General features: G+C 57.2%; 5 protein-coding genes across 5 annotated transcripts; 1 reads left to right on the top strand and 4 right to left on the bottom strand.

The window, feature by feature from the left end:
- Nucleotides 1–42: 42 nt before the first annotated feature.
- Nucleotides 43–4,832, bottom strand: B0H64DRAFT_361895 (uncharacterized protein). Its single transcript, XM_062801751.1, has 2 exons — nucleotides 695–4,832; nucleotides 43–623 (listed from the first exon to the last, which is right to left on the bottom strand). The coding sequence occupies exons 1-2, from the start codon at nucleotides 4,582–4,584 to the stop codon at nucleotides 113–115; spliced, it is 4,401 nt and encodes a 1,466-aa protein (XP_062657947.1). The 5' UTR covers nucleotides 4,585–4,832; the 3' UTR covers nucleotides 43–112.
- A 166-nt stretch (nucleotides 4,833–4,998) lies between these two features.
- B0H64DRAFT_400705 (P-loop containing nucleoside triphosphate hydrolase protein) lies at nucleotides 4,999–7,579 on the bottom strand. Its single transcript, XM_062804089.1, has 2 exons — nucleotides 5,516–7,579; nucleotides 4,999–5,447 (listed from the first exon to the last, which is right to left on the bottom strand). Exons 1-2 carry the CDS (start codon nucleotides 7,442–7,444, stop codon nucleotides 5,181–5,183), a joined length of 2,196 nt encoding a protein of 731 aa, XP_062657948.1. The 5' UTR covers nucleotides 7,445–7,579; the 3' UTR covers nucleotides 4,999–5,180.
- Nucleotides 7,580–7,772: 193 nt separating this feature from the next.
- On the bottom strand, nucleotides 7,773–9,308 carry B0H64DRAFT_343800 (uncharacterized protein). The gene is made up of 3 exons (XM_062801292.1): nucleotides 8,540–9,308; nucleotides 8,211–8,467; nucleotides 7,773–8,150 (listed from the first exon to the last, which is right to left on the bottom strand). Exons 1-3 carry the CDS (start codon nucleotides 8,832–8,834, stop codon nucleotides 7,902–7,904), a joined length of 801 nt encoding a protein of 266 aa, XP_062657949.1. The 5' UTR covers nucleotides 8,835–9,308; the 3' UTR covers nucleotides 7,773–7,901.
- A 513-nt stretch (nucleotides 9,309–9,821) lies between these two features.
- B0H64DRAFT_361904 (vacuolar protein sorting-associated protein 35) lies at nucleotides 9,822–13,297 on the top strand. The gene is made up of 4 exons (XM_062801752.1): nucleotides 9,822–10,149; nucleotides 10,293–12,507; nucleotides 12,567–12,713; nucleotides 12,770–13,297. Exons 1-4 carry the CDS (start codon nucleotides 10,016–10,018, stop codon nucleotides 12,932–12,934), a joined length of 2,661 nt encoding a protein of 886 aa, XP_062657950.1. The 5' UTR covers nucleotides 9,822–10,015; the 3' UTR covers nucleotides 12,935–13,297.
- A 117-nt stretch (nucleotides 13,298–13,414) lies between these two features.
- On the bottom strand, nucleotides 13,415–16,888 carry B0H64DRAFT_188009 (uncharacterized protein). The gene is made up of 2 exons (XM_062799010.1): nucleotides 13,943–16,888; nucleotides 13,415–13,880 (listed from the first exon to the last, which is right to left on the bottom strand). The coding sequence occupies exons 1-2, from the start codon at nucleotides 16,550–16,552 to the stop codon at nucleotides 13,698–13,700; spliced, it is 2,793 nt and encodes a 930-aa protein (XP_062657951.1). The 5' UTR covers nucleotides 16,553–16,888; the 3' UTR covers nucleotides 13,415–13,697.
- Between the last annotated feature and the right edge of the window lie 456 nt (nucleotides 16,889–17,344).

Consider the following 17,344-nt stretch of genomic DNA (forward strand, 5'->3'; position numbering starts at 1 on the left):
CCTCGAACCAGTACGTGCAAGATGGCTAAACTGCGTGGAGGTATCTAAAGGCACTGAAAAGTTATTATTCTATAGTATATGTGTAAGTTTCCAGAATATGGAAACCCTCAATCTAATTAATGCCGTTGTCAAGTCCATCCTCTTCCGCCTCCCTTTCCTTTTCGTACTCGAACTTGCTCATCCTGCGCAGCGTATCCCTGATAGCAGGATCCTGCTCCATTACTTGCCATAGTTCCACATCCCACTCTTCCACACACCCCTTAGTCCCTTCCTCAGACCACACGGCCCCGGCGCCAGCGCCAGGCGACGTCCAGAAAGCTGCCTTCCACGTCGACCACTTCAGCCACTTCCAACCAAGCTTCCACAAACCAGCCACGACGAGGTTGCGCTTGGCCGACTTGTAAGCCAGCTCCATGCAAGTAAGAACACCAAGCGCGCCGAACAGCGCCACCCACCACGCCGGGTCCGGGCCGAAAGACGAGAAGAAGCCGTTTTTAACCGCGTATGGCCACACGCCGGGGGAATATGCGCCGGCCAGAAACACCTGCCACACCCACCAGCCGGCGACAGTGATGATGAACGAATAAATGACAATATCGTTCTTGTAGTGGGTGTCCAGGATCCTGCACCAACCAGTCAGCCACGTTCCTGATCCTGGCGTCCGCCACCTAACAATAAGAGGGATAATACTCACAAAAGCTTCAAGTTAGTCCACACGATATTCACCGAAAACACCAAATTCCCCAGCGCGAACAACCCGCCATCCCTAACCGGCCCCATCCCGCCATACACGACCCAACACAAAAACCACACCAACACCCCCTCCGCCGCGGCCGCCGCCATCCACCACAAATACATCCCCACCGCCAACCCCCTCCCTCTCTGCCCAAACACATACAGCTCCGGCACCGCCAACACCGTCTCCGCGCCCAGATCCTGCTCCCACACCCCGGGCACAATGACACACAGGCTCGTAAACAGCGTATTCAGCGCCGTCAGACTCCACATCTCATACAAACTCGTCCCCGTATACCCCACCAGCCCCTGGTACAGCGCCGCCGGCAGGTAGAAGAGCATCTCCTTCCAGAAGGTGGCCAGCACGAAGCGCGCCGTGCGCGCGTAGCTCCACCGCCCGTGCACCAGCAGCAGGCGCGCGAGGAAGCGGAACTGCGCGATCGCGTAGTCGGCCACGCGCGCGGCCTGCAGGCCCTCGCGGCCCGAGATGCCGATCCCGACGTGCGCGGCTGAGAGCATGGCGAGGTCGTTGGCGCCGTCGCCGATGGCGAGGGTTAGTGGGGTGGGGTTGGTGAGGGTGCTGAGGGGGTGGGCGAGCCAGGGGGGGAGGAGGCGGTGGAGGAGGGGGGGGTTGGTGGTGGTGGAGGCGTTGCGGACGGTGCGGACGAGGAGGGCTTTTTGGGCGGGGGAGGCGCGGCAGCAGATTACGGAGTCGATGGTGAGGATGAGCTGGTAGAAGGCGGTCTTGGCGGCGGCGGAGGCTGGTTCTTCGAGGGCGGCGAGGGTGTGCCCGTCGATGACGATTACTGTGTGGCCTGGGGTGTGGGAAGCATTCGTTTCGGTTTGGATTTGGAGGTCTTCCATGATGGTTAGGATCTGGACTTCTAACCCGCCTTTGGCGCTATCCAGGACGAAGATGTCAGACCCGGGCAAGCAGATACGTGCTGAGTGGGCGATGTTGATAGCCGTTTCCCGCTTGTCTCCGGTAAGCATCCAGATTTTGATGTTTGCCCGCCGGAGCCGGTCTATCGTCTCGGCAACGCCGGGCTGCAGCTGATCCTCGATGCCGGATGCGCCGATCAGGTCAAGAGACTGCTCTATCATCTCCCCTGCGGCTTCGATTCGGTCTTGACGATCCACTAAACTGGTCTCTGCGTCTCGGTACAATTCCTTCCAGCTGTTGTACTCTTGCTCAGCGAGGAACCGGTGAGCAAACAATAGCGTTCGAAGTCCTTCAGTGGCAAAGTCGTCAATCTGCCTGAAGCAGCGGGTGAAGATGGCGGCCTCATCCGAGAGCGATGGGTCTTCGAGATGTGCAAACTTGCTCGGCACCGCCTCAGTTTGGGCAGATGAGATGTTGCTCGGGACCCGGCGAGCATCAAGGGACGCCGTGCGAGCGTTGGGTGAGGCGTGAGACCGGAGACGGGCGAGAGGGTCCAAATGAGAAACCTCAAACGACTTGCTCCTGCTAACATCCAGCGACGTGCTTCCGGGAACGGTCAAGATCCCCTGCCGGCCGAGGGCAAGGCTGCGTCTGATGGTAAGACTGGGCCGCCCACCAAAACTGTTGCGTGGTTCGTGAGCCTCGCTCTTTCGCAGCAGTTGGTGTTCAAAGTCGATGCTTTCGCGCAGCTCCTTGGCCTTTTGCGTTGCCAGGTCTGCCATTCTCAGGCGTGGGAGAATGGCCGAGTCTGCACCCTTCGTCAGGAGCCATATCCTGCCGTCTGGGCAGCGTACGATGATCGACATGCGCTTGCGTTTACTGCTGAACTCGAGCACGTCAAGGATTTGGTAGGTGCGGTTTGTATCGCTGTCTCCAGTAGTAATTCGGAGGGTTACGGCTTGCGTGGTCCGCTGGATCACCAAGAAGCCGAGATCTTGAGCTGCTCTTACGAGGGCAAGCTCATCAGGTGAAGCCGCCTGGAAGTCGACTTTTCCGTCCTTTGTTTCTGGTAGGCAGGTATGGCAGAGCGCCATTGCTAAAATGTATTGGGTGGCACGCCTCGAGAAAAGGGAATTGGGGCGTAGCCGAAGGTATTCCAACAGATCCGATGTGGTGAGATCTGGTTGTACATGGTCAGGTCGGCCGGTCGACCGCCATTGGGACGAGGAGCGGCGGCTAGTGGGGGGACGACTGGATATCGGGGGAGATAGAAATTCCGAAAATCTGGCGTCGCTTGAGGGGGCACCTCCTTGCCCGGGGCTCAAATCCAGGTTCTCCGAGCCACCGTCCTGCGTCTCCTTGCTATCTGGCGACTCGGAACCCTTAGCAAGATCCGCCTCGTGCAACCAGGCAGTGCCTGCAACACTCATCTTGCGGAACCTCATCATGTTCTCCGTCAGCGTCCCTGTCTTGTCCGAAAACAAATAACCGACTTGGCCGAGGTTTTCGAGGATGGTGTTGGTGTTGCATCGTGCCGGGGTATCGGACACCTTGTCGTACATTTCGATGTCCGAGTTTAGCAGCAGCATCTGGCAGATCTTAACGATCTCCAGGCTCACGTACAGAGCCAAGGGGATGACGTTGTTGAACTGGATGGCATAGCCCACGATGATGTGCGCGAGGGGAACCGGAACATCATTCAGGTACCAAGCAGCTCGCTCGTAAGTACGTTGCCAGATGGCGTAGCCCCCTGACAGGCCAGCAACTAGGGCAATGAGGTAGAGGACGAGGGCGATGACAATCATGTTGGCCATACGCTCGAGAGCAGGCTTTTTGGCACTCGGATGGCGGTTTGCGTTCCGTCGGATTTTGGTCTCCTCCCCGGTGTTGATGACCATCCCGATGACGCTCGCAGTATTGCGTATGGTGCAGCCGCGGTACACGACCTCATTCAGTGTCAGGGGCATCGTCTCCCCATCCACTGTCACCCGGCCGTCGAAGCGATACAGATCCGGATTGGGGTCCTCGATGACAAACTCAGCCCCAGAGCTGCAGAGACTCTCGACGGAATCACACCCCTTCAAGATTACCGACACTTGCTTGCTCTTCAAGTTTGTCTCGCCGTCGAGGGCCATGGTTTCAACATAGGCCAAGCCCTCCTCGCCCTCGGCATGCAGGAGCACAAGGTCGGCGGGCACGTCGTCGTCTCTCGCCAGCTTCACGACATCTCCAACTTGAAGATCCTGCCACTTGATCGTCCGCCATCGTAGCCCTGGGTGAGAAGGCGCCCCTGTTTCACACTGCTCGACGTCCCCGAGTTCGTTTGTTGGTATGCTGCCGAACAGTGACTTCCACCCGTTGCTGTTTCTACCGCTCCCTCCACCCCTCAGTCTCAGGACCGTCGCTAACTTTGCATTTTCAACCTTGTCGAGACGGTGTCTCCGCCAATCATCGTAGCCCTCCTTGGCGATGGTGAGGAGGACGAAGAACAATAGTGGTAGAATGGTGGTGAAGTTGCCTGTGGTGCTGACGCCCGGGATGGTCTGCGGAATGCCGACGCAGAGGAAGTAAAAGTTGGCCAAGCGGGTGAACTGGAAGAAGAGCTGCTTGGGGAGGAAGTCGTACAGTGTGTAGCGTGAAGTCCGGATATAGTTGGAAATGTAAGGATACCCCCGCCGTTCGTCGATGAGCACCCCCCCGCGGTCCGGCCGCAGGGGTATACACCGCCCGTTCTTGGATGGAGGCAGGGACCTGCGGCGGAGTATGAGGTCGACGACAATCCGACGGTACCACTGGCGGGCAACGGTTGTGAGTTCGGCCGCCTTCGGTGTTGCGGAATGCCTGGCGGGAACAGAGGGGGCGGTCGGGACTTTGTTGAGATAGATTTGAGTCGTCTCATGGGCATGGGTGCCCCTATTCCCGACCTCCCTGGTCTCGACGCCATCGCCGTCACGTCCGTTCATCATCCCTTCACCAACACAGCATTGTTCAATAAAATCGGTACCTCTTCCGATCGTTTCCGGGTCTACCGAGTGAGTATTAATGTATAGTACACGGTTTTGTTGGCGTTCACGGTCTAGAACCCATGAGTAAGCAACATGGCACCCGAAACCAAGGTTCAAGCGAGAGAATAAGAATAAACGGTATAAACGAAGACCGTTTGGGAACAAAAATGTTGGTGAGCGAGTGGCAGTGGGCGAGGCGTGGATATGTTTACTCGATGTTGGAAGAGGGAAAATGGCTTAGCTCGGCCAAGCCAGGTTCCTGCATCTCTTCCGTGCATGCCCAATTCCCCCAGTGGAGACGAACCGTGATGAGACCTTGTGCAGTCATTGGCCAGCCAAGGCAAGAATGAGTGAAGGAAGAACCCTGGTCCACATGCCATCGTGGGGGCCGCGTTCTTGTTTCGGCCGGGATCAGCATATGATGCCATCATGGTATTCGTATCTGTATGATGTATCTTGTCAACTGAATTGTGAGTCTACATTCACCACAAGCTGATCTACCAACATCCATCCTTCAGTGATTCCACAAACTGCATGTCGCTACTCATGTCGGCACATCAAGCAGCAAAATCATCACTGGCCGCTTGCGTACCATGCATCCCCAGCCGCTTCAGCTCAAACATGGCGTCCTCTAGCACGGCGAGCTTCTCGGCAGCTTGCACCCTCTCCGCCACGGACTCCGGGCTCTCGGCCGCGATACGCTGGACGGCGTCATCGGTGAGCTCGCACACAATCTCTGGCGAGAGGATGGCCGAGAGCTTCTGCAGCAAACACCGCTCGACTGCCAGTGTGCTGACTGAATCGACAAGAGACTTGAGGGCAACCTGGGGGGTTTCGAGCCTGTGTTAGCAAGATTGTCCACGAACCGCGAAAGATGGCGGGGAGATCTCACCTTGTAGTATGCCTCCATCGTATCCACTGCCATTGAGCAGGAGTACGTATCCATGTCGGGCTCCGTGTTGGTGGCCAAGTCGTTCAGCAGAGAATGCATGTCAAACTTGTGGTTCGCAACGCCAGTGGGAATCCGATCAGAGCTAAAGAAGGCCTTGAGACGGTTCTCCATCTGGTGGCGTCTGCGATCAGCCTGCGCCTTCTGCACGTTGTCGGTGAGGTAGTGGTTGTAAGTGATAGGATGGCCCGAGAGGTGCGGCTCCAGAATCTCATCCGCCTTGTTTTTCAACCCCCTCTTGATGCTTTCCAACGCCGGGCTGATGATAGCACGGAGGAGGCACTCGGTCGTCTCCCCATCGGCAACATGATGAAGAGCGCACTCAATCATCTTGACGGTCGACTGGAATGCGCGTTCAAGAAGAGTCCGCACCATGCCCTGCCACGGTTTGCACTGGTTGCTGAAAAGCTCGGCAACGATGAGCGGGTTGTAGGTGCCAGGAAGCTCACGGCCCCGGCTTTCCATCATCAATGCCTTGACTTGCAATATGTACGAGGCCCGAGATATCGCGCGAGGTTTGCGGTCATCTTCGCCATTGAGCCGCACGATGGGCCCGTCAGTTATCGTGGTGGCGTGGCCATGTAGACGCATGTCTCGGGCAAAGTCGGACAATGTGTTCTGGATTGCGGCGCGGAGGCGCCTGTCCTTGGACGGCTTGAAAAAAGCATCGGTGTACACACCGTCGACGGCTTCTTTCACTAGCTCAGAGAATCTCGCGCTGATTTTCAGGAGGTAGCGGCGCTGCTCCGCAATGGTACCACGAGAAGTCCCGAGCTTGTCCAATGTGTGCCTGCATTCGGCAATCCCTGCCCTGACGTCCTCGAGAACGCTAGGGAGCTGCCAGAGGATTTGATCACGCAAGACGTGGCTTAGGCGCACACGAAGAGCGGCAACACCAAGTTGCGACGGCTTCAAGCACCTCCACACGCCCTTGGCGAAGAACTCGGCTTCAGCGGCATCGCGGGCAATTGTTGATTCATCGCGTTCTGCAAAGTTTCTGTTGCGCAGTGCATGCCAGCCCAGGCGAAACTGGACATCCTTATTTTGGGCGAGCTCCACATAGAAACGCTCGCTATCGGACCCTTGGTCTAGGGTGTCCGGTTTGGTGATCAGGCCGAGGGTACGGAGTCCCTCAGGATCCTGAGCCCTGGCGTGCCGTGTGACTTGTTGAAGGGCGAAGTCGTTCTTTGCCGAAACCACGGCAAGGATGATGGTACGTGGATTCTTCATGTACGATAGTACAAGGGCCTTGACGAGCGCTGCGTCTTGCTCTGACTGATCCTTGTTGCCGGCGAGGAACAAACCGGGAAGGTCAACCATGGTGAGATGCGGTTGCGATGGGCCTGATACCTCGACACGAAGGATGTCGGTACTGAAGACCTTGTTGGTCCCGTTCAAGCCCATGAGGTTCTTGGCCTGTTCAACCACTTGACCAAGGTCTAGCTCCTCAAGAGTGCCAGTGTACTTGCATCCCGTGAGTGTTTTCTTCTCTTCCTCGGTCCGTTCCGATCCTGGACGGATGCTGATATCGATGCCGGTGGTCGGGGTCCGTCGGAGGATGAGCTCAGTCGCGAACCGGGTGCAGAGATTGTCCTTTGCCGGGAACGACATGCCCGAGATGGCTTCGAGGGCAGAGCTCTTGCCCGACGACTGGTCGCCGCAAACGATGATCTGGGGCAGATCGACATATCGGCTGAGCCCTTGCGATCGCAGTCGATCAACGACGTCGAGAAGGCCGCGGTGGTCTTGGGATTGTAGAAGATTCCCCTTGCCGCGTTCAGGGCTTTGCGCATCGTCGTTTGCAGCGGAACTCGATGTGCCACTCGCTGAGCCGGTCGATGCGCCGTTTGATGGAGTGTTCGTTGCGGCCATATTTGCGAGCTATTCGCGGGTTACACTGTGGGTATTGACAGATTATGGAGAGGATGTTAGGGGATGTGAAGAGAAGAAGGAACAGAAGAGGGAAGAGAAGAGGGATGGGTAGACTCCTCCGTTTGTAGTTGTAGGGACTTTGTGTGAATTTGCGGGTGGCCGCAGTCGGTGGCTTAGGAAGGTCAGAAGTGCCTGGAAAGAACACACCGTGCGTGTAAAAAATAAGTGAATTATTACGTGCATTCCCTGGACGAAAAGGTTACCTAAATCGTATTAAAACAATTAATAACGTGGGGTGTGAAATACAGGACTGCATCCAAGGAAGGCGCGAATGGGAATTTGCATGATAATTAGGTACCTAATTACTGTCTGGATACAAGTACCTACTCGCAGTATTATCCTCTCACAACCCCCGAATCCACTCACAGCAAATTTGAATTATAAGCTGAACATGAAATCAGGCCGTGATACCACCACTGGCGGCAATATACTGCCCCGTAATCCACCTTGCGGCATCTGAAACCACCAACAAGACTGCATCCGCTACCTCCTCTGGATCTCCGGCGACTCTACCCAGCCTAGCCCCAACGGACAGCTTTTGGTTGACTTCATCCCTGAGCTCGCCTTCAGGGAACCAAGTTGCCGCATCTGTCTTGGTGGGACCAGGGGCAACGGTGTTGACAGTAACCCCTTGACGAGGACCGAGCTACACACCCCAGACTGTCAGCTTTACCTCAAGCCGAGCTTGAATCACGACTCGACTCACCTCGGCAGCCAGCGCAGCAGTCAAGTACTCCTGGGCGGCCTTGCTCGCACCATACACCCCGACGCCGGGCATGTTGTTGATTCGCGAGACGACCGTCCCGATGTTGACGATGCGCCCCCCCGAAGGGATGTACGGCGCCGCGGCCTGGGCGACATACAGGGTGCTAAAGGTGTTCAGGGCAAACGCCTTCTGCACCTCCTCGGGCGTCAGGTCGATCAGCAACTTGCCCTGGCCGGTTCCGGCGCCAGCATTGTTGACTTTTGATTCCGAAGATGTTAGCATAGGGGGGATTGGTGAGAAAAAGGGGATACGAGGGCGGGGAGACACACTCAAAATGTCAATTTTGTCCGTCTCGAACCCGGATAGGGTGTCCTTGACGAGCTTGGCTGCGCCCTCAGGGGTTGAGACGTCGGCCTGGACGACAATGACTTGAGCGCCGACGGCTTCAACGTTGGCTGCCACCTTGGCTGCTCGAGGCGCAGAGCCGTCCGAGACATAGTTGATGGCCACGCGGGCGCCGTTCCTGGCGAGTGCCATGGCGATGGCAGCACCGATGCCGTTCTCGCGGCCAGACCCGGTCACGATGGCGGTCTTGCCGGCAAGGGAGAGAGTGGCGGGCGCCATTGGATGGACTGATAAAGTGCGATTGGTTTGTTAAGGGGTGAGAGTGCTGAGACTCTTATGAGAAGATGATGATCGGAATTTGGTACAGTTGTCAGCGGGAGCGCGGCGTGAGAGTTTTATACTTTTGAAGCAGGCATGTCTCTACCTGGCCCTTTGGGCTCGGAGAGTTGCCCTCCCTTGATGCCATGATGCCATGTGAGTTACTCGGGCGAACGTCCACTCCGTCATTGCCCCTGATGGAATCAAACTAGACAAAACGAGCCAACTCACCGAGCCTGTGAGGACCGGCTATTGATTGCATTTGTCAGGCGGGCCTCGCGACGCTCTTTTTCCTCTCGCTTCTTGAGAGGCATTGCATGGAAGTTGGGCGATCGAGAACAATCTAAACACGAATGTGCGTTCGCATTCGCGGAGATCCTACCTCGTTTTCCCAAAATGGCCGTTGCTCACTCAGCGGCGCTGGTGGCCAACCTGAAGTGGTATCGCGAACAAAGGTTTGATTTGTCACCCGCCATATCCTGGCGGGCCGACAACAGGCCGCCACACGCTGCCCCGACGATCGGGATTTTGACTATCTCGTGTGGTATTGTGTGATTCAATTCCCATAACGTTCGGCAGTCGCCGCGTGACTTTTGGGGTAATTTACTTAAGAAGGGCTGGATACAGATCTCCATCGTTGCAGATTACGATTATTGTGGGAAGCAGGTTCCATCTCGATCCCGTTGATCATTTGGTCGGATCTCGTGCAGTTGCGACAAAAATTCCAGCAGCAGAATGCTCTCAGACGGGAAGTTTCAGCAACGGAGCAAACCAATATCGGTTTCTTTTCCAAGTTCCACAAGAGCTTCTTCTCACTTCATCGCGCGACGCGTTCTTTTCACGTGCTATGGTGGGGCAGAGGTTGAGAGGCCAATTATGTAATCCGACCCTTGTTGCAGCTCCAGCCACTCTTGGCTTCTGGCTGGTCCCTGAACTGCTGCTGCATTGCGGAGCTGTGCCGCTGCTGGCGTCGTCATTCCCTCGCAAAGCTTCCAGGGACAGACAGCAACTTCAATTCCTGGTCCTACGCTGGCACTTTTCTTTGCGCCTGACCCTTTAGAGCTGTGATTTACCATCTCACCCTCATTATTTCAGCACATCGCCGGCGACATTGAAACCAAGGTGGCAGAAACACCAACACCATGACGACCCCCGCGCCCCCGGAGGACCAATCCCGGCTCCTCGAGGATGCCCTCATTGCTGTGCGCCAACAGACGGCGCTGATGCGCAAATGTCTGGATACGCCGGGGAAGCTAATGGATGCGCTTAAATGCTGGTATGGTTAACTCTCCATTTCCTTGTTAGGTACATTGGTTTTGGGTTGTCTGAGCGCGGGGGCCAAGGAGCCCCTTCACCATTCGCACCATCGCGCCATCGCGCGGTGGTTGTAAACCGGAACTTGCTGACACCATCCTTTAGTTCCACCCTAGTCTCCGAACTCCGAACAAGCAGTCTGGGCCCCAAGCAGTACTACGAGCTGTACATGGCCGTCTTTGACGCCTTGCGCTACCTCTCGGTTCACCTGCGCGAGAACCACCCCGTCAACCACCTCGCCGACTTGTACGAGCTTGTCCAGTATGCCGGCAACATTGTCCCCCGCCTCTACCTCATGATCACCGTCGGCACCGCATACATGGCCATCGAGGGCGCACCGGTTAAGGAACTGATGAAGGACATGATGGATATGAGCCGCGGCGTACAACACCCGATTCGTGGCCTCTTTTTGCGCTACTATCTTTCCGGCCAAGCCAGGGACTGTCTCCCGGCCGGCGACTCCGATGGGCCAGAAGGGAACCTTCAAGACTCGATCAATTTTGTGCTCACCAACTTTGTCGAGATGAACAAGCTCTGGGTTCGTCTGCAGCACCAAGGACACTCGAGGGAGCGGGATCAAAGGACACAGGAAAGGAAAGAGCTTCAGTTGTTGGTGGGGAGCAATGTTGTGCGGCTCAGCCAGCTGGTGGATCTGCAGGCGTACAAGAATGGCATCCTCGCGCCATTACTGGAGCAGGTTGTGCAGTGCCGCGACGTTTTAGCCCAGGAGTACCTACTCGAGGTCATCACCCAAGTCTTCCCAGACGAATTCCACCTCCACACACTCGACCAGTTCCTCGGCGCCGTCTCGCGGTTAAATCCGCATGTGGACGTCAAGGGTATCGTCATAGGCCTCATGGATCGTCTCTCCGACTATGCCGAGCGCGAATCGCAGAACGAGTCGGAGGAGGACAGGGAAAAGATGGAAGAGGAGGCTTTGGCGAACCTTCTCGAGAAGGTTAGGCTGGGCGCGGAAAGCGCCACCCAGGCCTCGAGCACCCCCACACAGGAAGCTGAAGCCCCCGGGAGCGCAGAGAAACCCGAAGGTGACGCCGGGTCGGCTGCAGACACGCCGAAAGCAGAGGATGAGGCGACCCCGTCCGTAGCAGACACTGAAACGACAGCAGTGAATGGAGACGAGTCACAGCCGGCCACGAAGCGGAGGGGAATCCCGGAGAACGTACCGTTATACGAGGTCTTCTTTGGGCAGGTGAAGAACCTCGTTCAGGCGCAGCACCTCCCAATACAAGATACCATCGCCCTGTCCGTCTCGCTGACGAACCTGGCGCTCAATATCTATCCTGAGAGGTTGGACTACGTCGATCAGATCCTGGGCTACGCCCATAGCAAGGTCCAAGAGCATGCCAACAGCGCAGATTTACACTCACAGCCAGCACAGCAAAGCTTGTTGGCGCTCCTCCAGAGTCCCCTACGGCGTTACTTGTCCATCTTCACGGCCTTATCGCTCCCCACCTACGTCCCCCTGCTCCAATCCCAGACCTACCCTACGCGAAGAGCGGTCGCTGGGAGTGTTGCCAGGACACTCCTCAAGAACCAAACCTTTATTTCTACCCCAGCGCACTTGGAGAATGTCCTCGAAGTCCTCAAGGTTTTGATCAGGGAGGGATCGCAACCGCCAGCCGGCTATCCTGGTGTCGTGCAGCCCCGGGCGCGCGCCGTTGAAACCGACGAGACTATGGAGGAACAAGGTTGGCTTGCTCGCCTTGTCCACCTGGTACATTCCGACGACAACGATACCCAGTTCCGTCTCCTGCAAATGACGAGAAAGGCGTACGGCGAAGGCAACGAACGAATTCGCACCACAACACCGCCGCTCGTTACCGCCGGCCTGAAGCTCGCCCGCCGTTTCAAGACCCGCGAGCACTATGACGATAACTGGTCATCACAATCCTCGGCGCTCCTCAAATTCCTACATTCCGCCGTATCCACTCTGTACACCCGTGTTAATGGTTCGGGCGCGGCCGAACTATCTCTCCGCCTGTTCTGCTCTTGCGGCCAGGTCGCCGATATGACCGGCTTCGAAGAGGTAGCTTACGAGTTCTTCGCGCAGGCGTTCACGGTGTATGAGGAGGCCATCAGCGACTCAAAGGCCCAATTCCAGGCCGTCTGCGTCATTTCCAGTGCACTCCACCGGACAAGAAACTTCGGCAAGGAGAATTACGACACTCTCATCACCAAGTGCGCCCAGCACGCAAGCAAGCTGCTGCGCAAACCAGACCAGTGCCGTGCGGTTTACCTAGCCAGCCACTTGTGGTGGGCGACGCCCATCGCCGCGAACGGAGAGACGGAGGAGACAGAGGTGAGCCCTTCTTAGCCATTCGCGTTGCCGTAACTCAAGATACTGACACACAACACCAGCTCTACCGTGACGGTAAGCGCGTCCTCGAGTGCCTCCAGCGCGCTCTCCGCGTGGCGGACTCGTGCATGGAGACGGCCACCTCGATCGAGCTGTTCGTCGAGATCCTCGACAGATATGTTTACTACTTTGACCAGAAGAACGAATCGGTGGGTAACCCGATCTGCGGAGAATCCTCAGTTTCATCTGCTAACCTGATATGCAGGTCACCACCAAGTATCTCAACGGCCTCATCGAGCTCATCCACTCCAACCTAGCTGGCAACCAGCAGGACTCGCCGTCTGTCGACGCCAGCAGGAAGCACTTTATGCAGACACTTGACATGATTCGGAGTAAGGAGTACGAGGGCATTGTTCTGACGCCGAAATAGTTTGGCTTCTGGCGTAGTGGTAATTGGTGTGTCTGCAACGGATCGATGGTGGGCCTCGAGGTTAGCCCTCACGGGCTGAAGGGTGCAGGCAGAAGAGAAGATATGATAAGAGACAGCTCCCGCTACCCACGATACCGCATGGAGGACTTTCCTGCATGTACATTTATTGTATATATGTACACCTTTCCCTTTTGTCATTGTTTTACTGGAGTTTGACCCGACAGCTTTTTTGTCTGAGCCAAAACCAATATCTAGCTTCTTACTTCCAACCGGTGAAGGTTACCTCGGTCATCAGTCCGCGAGGAGCGGGATATGACACGCATGAACATGAACGCCACGCACCCAAGAGCATATCGGACGACTGTCGCACTGCAAGGTGCCGACAAAAAGAGATCTCCATACTCGGAGACATTGATATTCCGCTGTCAAATTAGCCCGGCCCCAACTGTACATACACAGACAGCAACAGGCAGGTAAGGTACAACCCGAAGCGCGACGAGGCGACATCTTCCAACAACCCAAAAAGGAAATGTGTGATGGCCGGCGAGGGCCCGAAAGGCAAGCAGGCAGGTAAAGTGCAAGCTTGACGAAAGCAACCCGGTGCGCCGATGCGATGCAAGAAAAAAAAAGATGGCAACAGATCCTCCCCTCTCCTTGTTTGTCCTCCTCCCAAGCTCCTATCCTGGAGCTGTTTAAATATGATTGCGAATAAAAGAAAAAGGAGATACACCGTAGTGTGAGCGAGTGGGTGGGTGGACCGGTCTTATTTCGCCAAGTTCGCACTCGCCTGCGTCAAAATCTCGGCGACCTTGTCCACGGTTAGTTGCGCCAGTGTCTCGTTGCCCGAGATGATGGCGTCCCGGATGGCGGGGAAGTAGGCTTCGGGGTCGCGGGACCAGGCCTGCGGGCCGAACACGACGTGTTTGAACTGCGTGCGACCGGGTATCTATTCACCAGTATGTTAGCACCTTGAGCAGGCGTGGGTGGGTGTGTGGCTGGTCGACTTACCCCCTCGAGGTCCAAGAGATCCGTCTCAAACTTCCCCATGCGGGTGTTGTACTCGCACCGCCGGCTCCCCAACCCCGATGGCTCCCACCCGCTGGACGCGAGCAGGCTGCTCTCCCAGTTGGTCTCCCACTTGATGAAATCGCGGACCGACCTTACCACGGACTTGACTGCGGTATTGAGGGCGTCGAAAGAGGGAGTCTTCTCGGGTCGCAGGTTGGCCCAGGATTGGAGCTCTCGGACCCAGCGACCCAGGTTGTTGGCGTACGCGGGCATATCGAAGGGCATGATCGGGCGGTTGGACAGCTCGAGGACCAGGAGGCCCAGGACCTGACCGAGGAGGGCGTGGTAGATGAAGCCCGGGTCGCCGACATTGTCCATCCACTCGAAGTTTTCGTAGCTGGAGCGGTGGGGGAATTTGCCGCCATCAAAGTGGATGTCGAGGGATGAGGTGCCGACGATGTCCTGGAAAGGGACGTAGTCAGAGTCGGTGCCGAGACCCTCGATCTCGCCCTTGCGCTGATCCCAGCGTTCCCGTAGCGTACTGTTGAAATGGGGGTCGGCAACGCGATTTAAGATTTGGAGGAGAAGCTTGCGGAAGACAGGTGACCCGGCGGCGTGGAAAGTGTCGCCAGATACGGCCTTGTCGAGGTTGATGTAGGCGAGCGCATCTCGGCGCAGCGCCTCGTCGTTCTGCTCGACGTACTCTGTTGACCCTATCAAGTTGTACTCCTCGGCATCCCACGAGGCAAATTCAATAGTTCGTAGCGGGCGCCAGCCGTGAGCGACAAGTTCACCCATGATGCGGGCGATTTCCAACATGATGGCGGTTCCCGAGTGGGGGTCTGCCGCGCCGAACGCCCAGGAGTCGCGGTGGTTGCCGATGATGACCTTCTTCTCGCCCTGCTCGATTCCTGCGATCCTGCCATACACGTTCCAGATCGGCTGCTTCTCAACCTCGTCTTGCACGTTCTTCAGGCGCACAATCGGCGATGAGCCGTTCCCGGTCCACCACTCGCCCACATCGGGGACCCCACCGACCCATTCCTTGGGAACTCGTTCCCCGGACCCTTTGAGACGCTGAAGTAGGCCCTGCGCATCGCGCCACGCCAGAGGGAGGCTGGGGATTTTGACGAGGCCCTTCGTTTGATCCAACTTCATGCGCGGTAAGTTATCCTTGCTGCCCCAGCCGGGCGTCAGAACGTCTCCGACAACCCAGCTCAGCAAGCTGACGCTCCCCCTCTGCACACCATCGGCCGGCATGAACCGGCCCTTGGGTGCCGTCGTACCCTTCAAGAAGCCGTCGTCCGCGGGGTCGCTGTATGTAATGCAGCCCACGGCCCCAGCCTGCTCCGCCGCCATGACCTTCAACGCGACGTCCTCTTGCGGCCCGTAATGCCTCACGAGCGCGATTGCCCCGTTCAAGTTGACGCCACGGTCCTTGAGCAGCTGGAAGTCCTCCCTCAGCCCGTAATGGGCGTACACCAGCCGCCCTTTGACATCGCCGGATTTCGAGTGTCCGTGGAACGCAAAAGTCTGGCGCCCTGTACTCCTGCCACCGGCTTCCTCCTCTTCCAATTTCGCTGCCCAAGCCACCTTGCCCCCCTTTCCCAAAATCTCCACCGCCCTGCCCCCGGCCTTGGGGTAATTCAGGTAAACCTCATACACGTCCCGCCGGACATCTTCCAACCCGTATTTCCTGAACAGCATCTCGGTATCCTCCATCAGCGCAAAGTCGCCAGCCGTCCCGGCAATATGCGCGTAGCTCGTAAAGTGCTTCAGGTGGTCGCGTATCCTCCTCGCGTCGACAGTATTCTGCACATGGCTGCGCACGCTCTCGGGGTCGAAGATCTGGCTGCCCATGCGGCGGGCCATGTTGTTGAACAGGTCGCTCGAGAACACCAAGTACAAAACGCCCAGCACCACAAACACCGCCATCGTCCGCGCAATCAGCAGCAGCAGGGCCGGACTCCCAAACTTGGGCAGCGACGGTATGCGCGCGCGCGCAAACCACGACGACGAGCCCGACGACGACGCGCGCGCCTCCTCCGGCGTCGGCGCCACACCAGCCCCTCCACTCCCACCAGCCCCAGCCCCACCGGCGGTAGCCCCCGGCCGCCGCAGGGCAGGCAGTCGCCACCTCCATTTCCACCGCCGCCACTGGGGCAGGGCCAGGCCGATGCGCTTGCCCCAGGAGGAGCGGCCGCCGCGGCCGTGGACGTCCGAGTCGTCGATCTCCAGCTCCTGCATCTCGCGGCGCACCTGGTCGGCCTCGCGCGCGTCGTCCGAGTCCGAGTCCGAGTCGGCGTCGGAGCTGAACAGGTTGCTCTCGTCGTCGGTCTCGACGGTCGGGGCGCGGTAGCCGCGGGGTCGTCGGCCCCCCTGCGCGGGTTGTTGTTGCTGGCGGTGGCTCGGGGTGGAGGATTCGAAGGCGTGTCGGGAGGAGCCGGTCAGCAGCGATTGGCCCTCGGCTTCGGCTTCGGTTGTGTGTTGGTTTTGGTCGATCGGGGAGTCGGCGACGTCGTGGTGCCAGGCGCTGCCGCCCGCGACGGCTTCATCGTAGGTCGGTATTGGCGGCACGTGGTCGTACCGTTGTTCTTGAGTTGGCGCCATGGTGGGCGAATTGGTGCCGTCGGCTTGTGGGGAGAAGGGAGGACGAGTCTGGTCGTGAATAGTTCGGATCGAGATGGCTGTGGGTTAGGTTGTCTCGGGAAACGAGGACGCTGAAACCGATGCGGGATGTAAATATTATTGCCAAAATCTCAAAGGAGTGTGGTGAAAACGACGAGAACAATCAGCAAATTGCTAAAAAGGAAAGCGAAGTAACGCTCATCAGGCCAGCTGCTCTACGAGGCAACATTAAGGGTGTCTGATGTTGTTGAATGAAGTCGAAATTGCCGATCTGAAGCACACGACAGGAGGTCGCCCCTAGTCGGTTGCAGGGGTTCTTGGCGGCGCGGCAGCAGCATGTCGGATCCCCAACAGGCGGGGCTAGCTTAGTCAATCGCCCCTGTCCCCACTGTTCCCGAACTTGACTGTTCCCCAGAGCACCAAAGCGAGGTTCCTGGGGTGCTGGGGCCGTCAAAATGAGGGCGTGTTTCAATTCCGACAATCCGTTGTTGGGATCTTCCGAAATGGCTGTGCTCAATATGGGCTTGTTGTTTTACAGTTAGACATCACAATATTTTCACAGGCGTCATATGAAGCTCAAACCTCTCCCTCCGGAAGCCCGGAATAAGGCTTCCGTTTGCCAATGCTCTCATCAGCTTGGCTCACGCAATCCATCATCAGACCAGGCACTATGGTTGCGCCTTTACAGACGACCCACTGTTTTTTTTCTTTTTTTTTTTTTTTTCTTTTTGCATATCTGTTTCGTTGCTGTCTCTCCCAACACAAGAATGCAAC

Source organism: Chaetomium fimeti, assembly GCF_033439085.1.
Source record: "Chaetomium fimeti strain CBS 168.71 chromosome Unknown B0H64scaffold_5, whole genome shotgun sequence".
Classification (NCBI taxonomy): Eukaryota; Fungi; Ascomycota; class Sordariomycetes; order Sordariales; family Chaetomiaceae; genus Chaetomium; species Chaetomium fimeti.

Coding starts and splice junctions, on each gene's coding strand:
- B0H64DRAFT_361895 (XM_062801751.1), bottom strand. CDS start 4,584: ATGATGAACGGACGTGACGGCGATGGCGTCGAGACCAGGGAGGTCGGG. Junction 624..694: donor TGGACTAACTTGAAGCTTTT/GTGAGTATTATC, acceptor TGGTTGGTGCAG/GATCCTGGACACCCACTACA.
- B0H64DRAFT_400705 (XM_062804089.1), bottom strand. CDS start 7,444: ATGGCCGCAACGAACACTCCATCAAACGGCGCATCGACCGGCTCAGCG. Junction 5,448..5,515: donor CGATGGAGGCATACTACAAG/GTGAGATCTCCC, acceptor GAAACCCCCCAG/GTTGCCCTCAAGTCTCTTGT.
- B0H64DRAFT_343800 (XM_062801292.1), bottom strand. CDS start 8,834: ATGGCGCCCGCCACTCTCTCCCTTGCCGGCAAGACCGCCATCGTGACC. Junction 8,468..8,539: donor GGACAAAATTGACATTTTGA/GTGTGTCTCCCC, acceptor CGGAATCAAAAG/TCAACAATGCTGGCGCCGGA. Junction 8,151..8,210: donor CTGCTGCGCTGGCTGCCGAG/GTGAGTCGAGTC, acceptor TGGGGTGTGTAG/CTCGGTCCTCGTCAAGGGGT.
- B0H64DRAFT_361904 (XM_062801752.1), top strand. CDS start 10,016: ATGACGACCCCCGCGCCCCCGGAGGACCAATCCCGGCTCCTCGAGGAT. Junction 10,150..10,292: donor ATGGATGCGCTTAAATGCTG/GTATGGTTAACT, acceptor ACCATCCTTTAG/TTCCACCCTAGTCTCCGAAC. Junction 12,508..12,566: donor GAGAGACGGAGGAGACAGAG/GTGAGCCCTTCT, acceptor ACACAACACCAG/CTCTACCGTGACGGTAAGCG.
- B0H64DRAFT_188009 (XM_062799010.1), bottom strand. CDS start 16,552: ATGGCGCCAACTCAAGAACAACGGTACGACCACGTGCCGCCAATACCG. Junction 13,881..13,942: donor ATCTCTTGGACCTCGAGGGG/GTAAGTCGACCA, acceptor ACTGGTGAATAG/ATACCCGGTCGCACGCAGTT.